General features: G+C 42.2%; 1 protein-coding gene across 4 annotated transcripts in view; it reads left to right on the top strand.

The window, feature by feature from the left end:
- LOC116792576 (serine/arginine repetitive matrix protein 3-like) overlaps positions 1-12482 on the top strand; it is a 35596-nt gene that overhangs the window by 7775 nt on the left and 15339 nt on the right. For 2 of the 4 annotated variants that reach the window (XM_032699617.1, XM_032699616.1), the window contains 2 exons: positions 30-179; positions 10215-10443. In XM_032699617.1, the coding sequence (XP_032555508.1) occupies positions 10271-10443 (173 nt within the window). In that variant the 5' untranslated portion in view covers positions 30-179; positions 10215-10270. Of the gene's footprint in view, positions 1-29; positions 180-10214; positions 10444-12137; positions 12208-12482 lie in introns of those variants that run through there. The other 2 variants (XM_032699618.1, XM_032699619.1) reach the window with 2 other exon arrangements.

The raw sequence follows: 12482 nt of genomic DNA, 5'->3' as shown, positions 1-12482 counted from the left end.
CTAATATGTTTTTTTTTCTTTACCCTTAGCACTGAAGCTGACCCAGGGTTCCTCTTGCACACTGCTGGAGTTCTTCAAGAGGTACAAAATGCACAGTTCAAAGCTGAACTCGTGCAGCCTGTGAGTGTCCCCAGAGGGTCACCATTCTCCAGACCCTGCAAGGCCATACTCAAGAGCAGGTAAGCTGCTACTTTTGGAGACACATCTTTCCACACACCTCAGCAAGAGTGCCAAGACAGCCTGAGGGTTCCTGTAACCTCTCATTACAGAAAAATATTTTTATATTCCCACTTAATTGTTGAAACTATTCACATGAGGACAAACTTTCGAGTACTGTTTTTCAACTTTATCTAATTCCAGAGTTAATCATATTTCAATTGAAGGTAAGTACACTTGCCATTCCAACTTTATTGTTTTCTGTGTTTAATCTGGGTGTTCATTATACCAGGATTCTCACACAAGAAGTATGTACACAGCTGGGTGTGAGTAGGAAGTTATCAGTTATTCCACAAGCAAGGCACTTGAAGGTTAAGTCACAACATATATTTCAATATTGTACTTGAACTCAAATACTCCATATCTGCCCTTAAATTCTGCATTTTGTAGTTCTTCTCAACTGATAAGAGATACTGAGCAGCTCAAGCCTGATTTTAAGAGCAAAGTCTGCCTCAACTTTCACTCTTATATTTGGCCTTCCCCTTTTCTCTAAAACTTGGTACTCCTTGACTTTTTCTAACACTCAGATACTGAAGTTGTATCTGAGTTGTAGCCAAGAATTGCACCCCTTTTTCCCACAGGTAGTGCAACACTCCAGCACTGCCACCACCCAGAGAGAAGAATCATGAGAATGTTTATACTGCTTTAGTGAAACCCTGACTTCATTCCCCTTGGAAACCTTAACAGTGATAGTTCATAACATTGTTGTACATGTCGAGTTTGACACTCAGATTGTGCTAAACCCCTGGTTTTTCAGGGCTGTAGTACAACTGTGCCAGGTCAGAAAGCTGTGCTAGAGTGTCCTGATCACCTTTCCAGCAGAGGGACTCCTTGTTTGTCACAGCTCTCCTGTGCCACTTCCTTTTCCTCATTCTTCATTATGGTGTGAGTAAAATGCTTTCCATCAAAACAGAGAGAAGAATCAAGTTCTTTGGCAATGTCCAATTCAGGCTGATTTTTGACAGTTCTAGCTGTATTCTAGGCTTCCCAACCTCATAGGTAGAAAGGGAATTGTCCCCACAGCCTCTTCCATGCTGCTTGGGAAGCAGGAAGAGCAACCTGGCCTAGACTGTATGTTAACTACTTGTAGAAAATATTGGGAAACACAAACCCTTCATTTGCAGCATCTTCCATGACCCTAAACACCAGCATTCAATATTGAAGCTATTCACAGATTTAGCCTGGTTCCAGAAGCTTGCCTTTCCCAGGAAACATTACCCTCTGAACAGTCAGCATACATGACTTGGGAGTGCTGAAGCTTCTGGATACCAACTGCATTTTAAGTTGCTGTACATATTGTAAGATGTCCCTTATCAGGAGGAAGCCATTTAATAAAACCTAATAAAAATAATAGCATAGCAACCACCTTTTACATGTCATTGGGTTTTTTAGGTGAAAGGTTGTACTTGACAGATGAGAAAGAAATTAAGAGCCCCTGCTTACCATGCTTCTGCATCTGCATTTTTGACAGCAGTGAGCCACATGTGCTTTTTGTCTGCTGTTACTGTAGCAGAGGCACTCTGTTAAATAACAGACTGTCCATGAATTAGGCACTCACATGCTGTGCTGCAGCAGTCTGTGCAAATCAGATTATCTGAACGACAAATCTCTTGGTTTATGCATTTTAAGAATTCAAAGTAGCAATCCTGAAGTACAGACACACATCAGATGTGTTACCTTACACATTACACCAAATCCAAGTCACATAACTGGCTTCCCTGCGTGGGCACAGGGATCCATCTGAATCCCACTGCCAGATCAGAAACCTCTCATTTCAAACCTTTCTTTATCTCAGTTTTAAAATCCTTTAAAATACCAAACTAAATGTTTTCGATCCAGCTGAAACCTCTAAACAGCAACCTCCAGCACATCTTGGAGCCTGCCTGTCCATGCTGCCCTTATTCAACTTACTCACCTTTATATAATCCTAAATTCTGCCCTGGTTAGATACCCAGTTGTTTTGTGCCAACATTAAACACTTCTCCTGCAGACAGGCTGTGTCATTTCAATTTTTATTTTATTCCTCTAAAATGCACAGGATAAGATCTATGTGGAATTAAAATTAGACACTCACTTGTTTCAAAAGCATATTCCCCATTAACTGAGAAGCAATTAGGAAGAGTGGAGCAGCCAGTCCTCACTTTAACATCAAGGACTGCCAAACATGGAAGATATCTGCTGATCCTCTGGAAGAAGCTGTCAGCATGGAGATGCAGAGTGATTTCTGCCCTGTGGGGCCTGTGAATCTCAGAGTTAGCTGCTGTGGGAAAATTCCATGGGGTAAAACTGGGAGCTTTTTATGTACAAAATACAGAGCCAGTGAGCTGAATGTAGCTTTGCTGAGCTGAATTTTGATGGCACCCTGCTTCTGAAACTTGTCACCAGCACAAAAGGAGCCTGCCTCCAGTCTCTAACAGAGTTTAGAAAGATACTTCCACTACTCTGAACTTCATATGAACACTCTGCATACACTTTTGACATTAAAATGGTCAAATCTGAAGGCAATGCTACTTCTTTTGAGATCAAGAAAAATATTTGAAGTCGGTGGAATAATGCTGGTTTCCATGACACAGCAATTTGGCCCATAAGCACATCAAATGTTATCGGCTTTGACAACATACAGTTTTGAGAAAAGCCATTTTAAATTATAACACTCTCCAAGGCAGAGCTGTCCAGAAGTAAACAGAGCTGTTCCTTGACAGTCAAGAATTTAAGGCAGCAGACACTGAAGTGTCCTGCCACCCAAATCCTTGAACTCTGCCTGGCATTTGTCAACGTGGGCATGGTCTGACAGGATTAACATCACCCGATTTCCGATCTCAGTACAACGAGACAATCTGCAGGATCAGATGCACTTCTTGCCCAATGCCCTCAGTCAGCTGCTTTTACCACTGAGGTAAAAGTTATGCAGGAAGGAAAACACTGAGCAGATGGGTGTGTTTACACAGCAGTTAAACTGTGTGTGCAGAAGCACCACTTACAATATTTCTGGGAAGCAGTGTAGTCAGGAAAGGATAAAAGCATATTAGAATTAATAATGACATCAGGCAGGTCAATCATATATGAGTTTTTCAGGCTGTGATTGGAATTTTTTTTCCCAATTTTTGTCTTCCATAGCCAATGCCAAGAAGCTGTATAAAAATCTCTTGACTTACAAAGTATTTTTTACTGTAGTTTTTACTGAATATGTGAAAAACACTAAGAATATGTAACCATAGAATGTTAGACCAAGATTTAAATAGATCAAACTCCAAAATACAACCCAGTTATGTAAGTAAAGACAAGAGATGGCAACTTAGAAAGACACATTTACAAAATTTTAGATTTTTCTGTTTATGAAAGAAAATGAGATTACTCAGAAACTGGAAAACATCAGTGAACACAGAAGAGTCATCTTGAAAAATACATTTGGCACATAAGTTATTATATGCTCTCAGATGAACTAAAAAAAAAAAAAAAAAAGAAGAATATTTCCAGTTCCCTAACCTAAAATAGATAGATGGGTCCTTTCTGAGGTTTTGCAGCATAGAGTGATGAAGACCAGCTCTGAACAGGACTTAAGTTTTAAGATTTCCCACTTCAGGAGGACTGGATCACAAAGACTGTGCACAATTAACTTGACTGTCAGCCAGTGCACCAGATTAGACACTCCTGGTTTGTAGGGACAGTCCACAATTAGCTGAAAAGCAAACCTCAGCTCATAATCCTGCTGTTTAAATGGAGACCAAGCAGGAGTGATCTGGGAGTTGGCCATGTTGCCCTACAGTCCTAAGGCTGGCCCACAAATGGACATTGCTGCAAACCCTTGGCAAGCTTTGTGCTCATGTAGAGGCAAGGAATAACTAAGGAGGGGAAACAATGGCTCTGCAAATGCACTGAGATTTTCAGGAAGCAGGAAATGGCAAAGGCCTGTTTAGATCTTTGTGGTTCCTTAAGAACAGCTGAAGAGGCTTTATTCTCCCTTCCAGGTAATCCCCCGTGTTCAGGGAACCCTGGCACTGGCAATCCCAGGGGACTGAAGTCCTGTTCCAGAGAAGCCTTTACCAGAAGGAAACAACCCCTCTACCAACCACCTGATGCAAAATTAACAAATAGCAATCCTTCCCTGCTGGGCACACACATGGATTACACACTGCAGAACTTTATGACTTCATAAACTAGTGAACTAAGTCAATATATTGGTAACACACCATCTAATCTCAACTGTCATTTTGGTTTGATTATAATATTGTTCATGTTAAGTTTACAGCAGTTGAACCCATGTGATGTGCCTCTGTGCTGCTAATATTTACCTTTATCATTTAAAATAATAAAATATGAAAAAGTACACAGAACTAGATTGTGCCTTCATATTTAACAGCCCCTTGCAAGTCTCTCATGTAATACAAGTTAGGACTTCTAAAAACAAAGGCCATGATGAGAATAGGTCACCCCTTGTCAAATAAGATGAATTAAAATGTATCTACTAACATGATCAGAGGACAGGTGAGCATATTTTACAGGAGAACAATAGAAGAGCTTGGCTAGCAAACTGAAGGATGTTAGGATACAGGTTAGTTCTTACAGCTTCTTTTTTGGGGAAGTTAATTCCAAAACCAGAGCTTATACTCATCTCCATTTTTGTAATTTAGATGTGATTATTTTGGAGGATATTAGTTCATCTTAAAAGAAACCAAACCACAAGACTTAGCAATTTTTATAACATAAAACTAGAGTTTGAAATATTTGGCATAGACTCTTCTTACATACTCATCAATCCTGAACAAGTTTGTGATATCCTGTGGTTGCCTCTCCTACACTGGGAGCTCAGATTTGCCCCTAAATTGTGGTCCTTAACCATGCAAACTTCCTGTTCTCTGCTCCATGAGGAATGCTGGATGTGCACTTTCCTGGAAGATACCTATAAATAACACCTTTTCTAATGCAAACAGAAATCCTCCAGTACCAAGGTGAGGGTTTTTTAGGTCCTGATAAATAGGGCTCTCTCAATATTAGACAACTGAGGGAATTAATTCTTCTCTTCACTAATGATGCTCCAAAGTGGTTCCTGTGCAGTCTTACCCAATCCAAGCTCTGGGTTCTTGGCTGGACAAAATAAGGAAGATCAAAGTTTCAGACAGAGGCGAGATTGTTGAGATGGGGAACATCCCTTCCTGCAAAGGCATAAATCCCTAAGTTAAAAACAGGGGATCAAGGATGGCAACTCAGCAGCTCTGAGGGTGAGCCTGTACCAGGGAATAGGGGAGGCACGTGGTCATCCCCCTGTTCCTGTCAGGGCCCTGCCAGCTCTCCTTGGCCTGGGAACGAGTTGCTCTCAGCTGTGTGCAGAAGGCAACAAACACCTGCTCTGTCCCTTGAGGGTGTGGATGCCCTGCTTGCCCTACAGATTACTGATATCCACCTCAAAGTTACAAATTACTGACATCCAGCTCCAGTGACAAGAAGCGTCCAGCAACCTAATAACCAGCTTTATGAGTGTGCACTCAGTTGCCAAAAATGACAGGGAAGAATGAGGGCACCTCCAGCATTCCAAACCTCCCAGCATGGCCAGGCTGCCTGACAAGAAGTCTTTCCCTGAATGATGGTTCATACTCCACATCCAAGCAAGGGAAAACCCTGTTGGTGCTTTGTTCCATGCAGACAGATTGCCTCCAGATGGGAAAAGCAAGATCTCTTCACTTGTAGCAAATGTTGAGGGGTAAAAAACCAAAACAAAACCTACAAAACCAAAACAAACCACAAAGCAAACATCTGATCACAGTTCCCATCTACGTCTGTCTGAGTATCAAGCTTTGGGGCCTCCCAGTTCATCAGGGCCACTGCCAGGAAGGTCCCCCATCCTCAGAGCACATGGAAGCACAGCCCAGGAATCCCACTGGTGCTCAACAGCCACAGGGTCAGACCGAGGGCTGCTGGTTTTGAAGCATTTTACAACTTTTCAAAGAGGAGCATTCCGATTTTCTTGCTTTGCCTATGAAGCTCCTTTATTTACCTGTGTGACTGTGGAAAGTTTGTTGCATTTATCCACGAGCCAAAAGGAAGTAGGGATTAATCTTGAATGTCTGTCAGAGTCTGAATCCCCACCTAAACCAACACAAACTGACTGCCCTATAATCTCTCAGTAAATTAGTTTTACCTTTTTGTGGCACGAGGAAATGCCAGTAAGCTTAGAAACGGGAAGCCAAAAATAAGGCAACAACACAAATATATCATTTGTTTAACGTAGTAAGGAGTAAGATTAAAGAAATACTGGCAGCCATAAGGTGATCATTTTTCCTTCACTTTCTTCCACAATTTATATTTGAGAAACTCTTAATTAATGAATGTTATCTGCAGACATTCATTGCTACCCAACAATGTTCATCAGGTTTTCTCTGACTCTAAGTGACTACCTGGGCTGCCTCCCACCATCGCCTTCACAACCATTTCCCTGTCTCAAGATCCTTCAGAAATAACTAGGGAAACTTCTGCTCCAGGAAAATTCTGGATGCTTCCTGTGATGGTAGCAATCATGGTACGGTTAATGTTATTTTTTTGAAATTACTTTTTTCAAAACATAGCTTTCAGAAAACACGCATTACAAAGACAAATTCTATTCACCTGGGATATTTTATCCTCAAAACCAATAAACTGGTTTTGTTGCTTAAGAAACTGCTGCTATTGTTTGTTTTCTTACCTTGACCGGTGCAGCTACAGTCCCTCCCAAATCTCCAGTGCTTTACCTCTTCTCCTCTACTCTCTTCCCTCTTCTGTCTTCTCAGAGCCCAGCTCTGCAGCTGTTTTCCTGCTGACTCCTTGGCCAGCTGGGCTGCTCCCCCCCAGCCACCACTGTCCTTACCCATCCCTGCAGAGGCTGCCATGTCCTGCCAGCTCCCCGAGGTGACCCCTCCCTCCTCCAGGCCTTCACTCCTCCTTCTGATCCCTCCATTGAGCTCTGGCAGGAGGATCAATGAAAGCACAAAAAGTACCAGCTCCGTGCTGGGGCCAGAGCAGCCCCGATGGGCAAAGTCTGACTCCACTTGCATGCCTGAGCTAATCAGCCTTAATTGCTCTTTAGGGTTCATGCACACACAGCTTGATCAGAAACAAGACACATTTTTGATTTACTCCCTAAAATACAGTCTGTGGTTAACATTCAGGCTGGGCAACATGAGACCAAACACTTGTAATTTGACAAAGTTACAGATATGACTGAAATCCAGCTCCAGTGACAAGTGTCAAGCAACCTAAATAACCAGCTTTATGAGCTCCAACTGTAATCAGCTTCCTACTGTTTGTGGTACTTCTGTATTACCTGTACTTCTCTAGAGCCATTTTTCAAGAAAAGTTATAAAAATAATCTGTTTTTGTAGGTTATTTTTACCCAGCTCTTTAAAGCATTATAGGTTCACTTGGTGAAAGGATGTTAAATTAGCTTCACAAATATTTAATCAAGCTGCAACACAACTTTTCTCCTCTCTTTCTGGACAGAGCTAATAGCTGTGCCTCCTGGTTACTGTAGTTACACCTTACTGGAAAAGCATCCAGGCTCTTGTCCCTTTGGCTTTAAGACTTCCTTCCCAGAGCTTGGGTCAACTAAAATGCTAACTAGAGCTGTTCAGAGAGTAAATCTGCTCTAGCCAGGCTATTTCACTGCCTTTGGGAAAGGTGGATTTGGGTTTTGATGGGTTTGATGTGAAGTGTTTGCATTAGGTTTTTGGGGAATTTGAGTGGGGGTTTTTTGGAGTTGGTGTTTTGATTATGGTGTTCTTGTTTTTTGCAGAACACTGTCTGAGAGTACTGAAATAATAACTCTGTAAAGTCCATGTTTATTGTAGTATATTCACTGAAATAAAAGGTCACAGAGTTTATGTAGCGAGACATAGAGCTATCCCTTTTACTCATGTGGTGTAAATTTTGTTAAATAAAACCCCATAAATTCTGCTAATAAAAAATCAGAAGAGATTTAAGCCCTGCATGTTGTTCCTCAAAGAGGCTTTCCCACAAATACGGTGGGATTTTTTAATTCCAGCAATGACCACTCAAAGAACAGTCATTAAGTTATGTTTTAGTTTGTACATATCAAGTTTCTACTCTTGTTCAGGCTTGATTAATTGTTAAATTAGTGTGACAGAGAATGAGCTCCCTCCTCCAGGAGTGGTATTTCAGCCTTAGGGCAGCGTTTCGCTGCCGTGCAGTGCCAGCCCTGTGAGCCTGAAGATGTGCCAGGCTTGGAAATAAAAGGAACCTTGTTCTGCTTCAACCTCAGCCTTGTCCAGCATCGTGCAGTGACACTTGGAGGTCTTTCAAGAATGTGTGTCACAGGCCCTGCTAGAGCAGATACGGAAAACAGTTTAACAACTACACAGCTCTGGGCTGTAAGAAATCCAGTCCCATGCAGGCACGTTCAGAAAGTTAGCACTGAATAGTGAAAGGACATTTGAAAACATCTCTTTCTAAAGATACAGGTGAAATGTATGTAGTGGTCGTTTTTTTCCACCAGTAAATTAAAGTGAAGAATGTAATAGAAGTCCTAAAGATGAAATTGGCTTTAGGAGAGCACCAAGGAAGGAGGGGAATGTAAGCAGTATCCAAGAGACACAACACACTTGCTAAGCTGTTTTAGTTACTCTACTTCACTAAGCCTGCCTGACTGCAGCTGTTCCTCCATGTCACTCCAGAAGCTACAGGCAACCACCCCTAAATGGATCACAGGGGGCTGAAGACCCTCTTTGATAAATTGCAGCCATAAGAGTCCAACATCATGGCCAACACATCACCTGCTGCAGATACATACCTGGAAATGACTGAGATAGGCAACTAAAATACTGATGGCTTAATACAGGAAAGAGTGATAAAATAGGTACAAAAACCTCTTCCTTATCAGAAATAGCACAGAACTCCTCAGGCTGGAAAACACATCAGATAATAGAACAGACTTATAAAATCGTGGGTGACACAAAGACAGTGAATAGAGAACAACTGTTCAGTGTTTCTTCCAATGCAAGACCTGCAGATTATTAAATGACAATATCAGCAAGTTCAAAGGAAGGAGAGACACTTCTTTTCTCATAATGCACAGCTCAAGTATGAAACACTTTGCTACAGGAGTGAATGTTTACATCAATTCCAAAACTCTGCAACAAATTCTTGGACGAGAAACCTGTCAGTCCCTATTAAACACAAAGACATGGGCTGCAGAGCAGAAAGCCCCAAAGCAGCCTCAGCTCTGCAGTCTGGGCTGTGCCACCTGAGCTGCTCCCACACTGCTCCTTTGCCAGCCCCTACTGCAATATCCTGCCTCAAGACAGCACTGCACTGGAGGAGCTTTGGGTTTCCCCAGCTCTGTGGCCATCCCTGTTTCCTGGTGTTTTCCTGCAGGGCCATAAAGCTGCCAGCAGCACCTGTGGGCCGTGCAGGGGGCAGTGCTGGGAGCAGAGCACGGCCCCACAGTGCCCTTGGGTTCCCTGCACTGCAGAGCTTGCCTTGCCTGTGGTTTGAGCCCACCACGTCTATGGGGACAGAGAGACAGCTTCTCCCTGCTGCTGTTTATTTGCAGTAACTTGCTCAAACGTGGGCTTTCCCCACTGAAATGTAACAGCATGAATATGCAAATAGTAAATCCCCGTCAAAAAGTAATTTAGCAAGAGCCAGGTCCCTTATCTGTGCTCCTCAGTCCCATTGTGACTTATCACAGTTGACATTTCAGCAGGGCTGTAGTGGCAGATCCCAATTTGAACATTCATGAGGGGAAGATGCAACAGCCCAGCTTTGATGTCAATAGAGTGTCAGTCTCTGTCGACTGAACTTAATTGCAGGAACTGCATTAATAGTCAACATAAGCCATCTGTTTAAACATGTGTGTTTTGAAAAGGACTGCCATGTACAATAAACATGCCCAACTGTAATGACTCACATATCTGTTTATGTGAAACGAGGATTCAACAATTTCCCTCACAAAAACACTACATTACAGGTTAAAAGCAGTTTTATATCAAGTTAATTTGTTTTCGTGGCAGGTTGACCGATCTGACAGCTTTGAGGCAGCCTGGCAAGTTTGTTCACCACAGAGCTGATGAACCACACTGGCCAACCTTCCCTCAGGAACCTGTTTGGTAACTCAGAGCTGCACCAAGGAAGAGCAGCAGCTCAGGGAATGAAGGGGCTGGCAGCACATAGGTACAGTTGCAAAGTGTCCTTCAAAACATTTGTCCAGGGTGCACATGGAGAGCAGATACTGAATCCCAGGTGAGAGGCCACAGGTAATTCCAAAACAAACCAAGGGAGCCTGGGGGTACCAGCAGTCTGGATTTAGGTAATAGCTGTAACCACTGTGGGCTCAAGAATGGGGTAAACATTCATCTTGGTTATACAGTCATCTGATCTTCAAGCCCTGATCTTGCACAAGGGAGAGCTGTTACCCTCTCCTGTGCAGGCCAAAGCCACTTCAAGTGGCTGGCACACACCTGAGCAGTCATGTACAAATGAGGGGAAAGTCAGAAGTGTGTAACCTCCTGTGTTATCTGTCAGACTGAGGCAAAAAACAGGCTTTCCTTCCTTTGTTCTTCCTTAAAAGTAACAGCTAATATGCACTTACAAGAGAGAAACAACCTGCCATCAGCTATCACTGGTGCTGCCATTTCTGAGTAAGCTTTGTTACATCAATCATTGCAATGCACTGGTGCCTGGACTTACTCAGCAGCAGCATAAATTATGGATCTGCTTTCATCCACACTGAGCAGGGATGCAGAGTCTGGCCCTGTGCTTCCCTCTCACGTGTACAGGGGAGAATCCTGTTGCATTTATCAGCCATTAATATGCACAACATTTATTAGTGCCTGTAGAGAGAGGCTCAGGAACTGGAGGGGTAGTGGAGAAAGAGGGGAGAGGGAGGAAAAAAACCTCATATGGTCAAGGCACATCTGTGAATCAGCAGCTCCAGCACCTTTCCTCTCCTGGACAGTGAGCCTGACATCACCATGGCCTTGTCTTTTGGTTTTTCCTTTCCCCTAGAACCATTTTAAATTCATGGGAAATATAAGGAGGTCTCTTTTATACCCTAAACTTTTCTGTTGTTCCCATGAGGTGTGATGCTTCATTAAATTAGAAGGTCAATAATTGTATTTTAAGACACTCTTTAATATCAGCAGTTTCCTCATTAAATGTTTTCTCCTTCATGTACCTGAGCTAGTGCTGCTCAGTCAGTGGGTTTTGTTAATGTTTGTATTTCTGTGACATTGAAGTGAAGGTGGTGTAGAAGAAACCTGTAGAACTAAAGTTCTGTGTGATGTGCTGGATCATTCCTTTCCTTTGACATTCTATTACCTCTCCTTCTTTTGTAGTTTACAGACATTCTGACAGCACAGGCCTGTGTTAGTTTAACCACAAATATACAGCTAACAAGATATATATATATATATAGAGAGAGAGAGAGAGAGAGAGAGAGAGATGACAATGACAAGCACCTACCACTACTCAGTGTATAAGAACACCACGAACAAGCCAAGTGTTGCCAGCTCTTCCCAAATCAGAGAATTATTACCACATTTTCAACATCAGTCAGTGTGAGACATGTAGGTGACAATTCAGTAGCTTTGCAGAGCCCAAAACGTTCTTGTCATTAAATATTAATTAAACTGGAGTTGATCCCCAGTTTTCCTTGTGATGTATTCACTAGAATATGATCTTTTTCTTGTCAACTGTTTTATAAAATTCTCACTCTTTTACTTGGAGATATTTCATGTTTTGTTTCAGGGTCCAACTCTCTCTTCAATAATACACCCAGACTTCTGTTGTTGCTGTTATTATACCCACATTTTTGGGGGGACAACTATGGCACATACTTGCTACTTTCACTTTTTCTTATTCCTCATAATCTGTACAAGATGATAGATGAAAATAGGATCATTTTGAGGTTACTCACCTGGATTTATCCACTCGAGTCTAGATACAGAGATGTCAACTTGAGGTGACCGTGGTGATGGCTCTAGGCCTGGTGCATTCCAGACCATGGTAAGTAAGAATTTTCTCTTCTGTTGTATCCTGGGCAAAAGCTCCTCTTCAGACTTCATTGTGTCACGTGTGAAATAATATATGTTTATCTAGTAAATTGCTTTGTAAGGGGGGTTCAAAGTCACTCTTCAGAAAAACATTAAACAACTCCTGTCTTCACTTCTAAACTGCTGTCAGTCAGGGCTGTGCATCTACAATTACCTTAAGAAAGAAACTGAACTGAGAAAGTGCTGAAGAAAATAAACCAAACAGCCAAAAACCAGCAATGACTTTTC

The sequence above is a fragment of the Chiroxiphia lanceolata genome, chromosome 12, assembly GCF_009829145.1.
Source record: "Chiroxiphia lanceolata isolate bChiLan1 chromosome 12, bChiLan1.pri, whole genome shotgun sequence".
Taxonomy (NCBI): Eukaryota; Metazoa; Chordata; class Aves; order Passeriformes; family Pipridae; genus Chiroxiphia; species Chiroxiphia lanceolata.
Note: the sequence above shows the minus strand (reverse complement) of the source record. Positions and strands in the feature narration are given on the sequence as shown.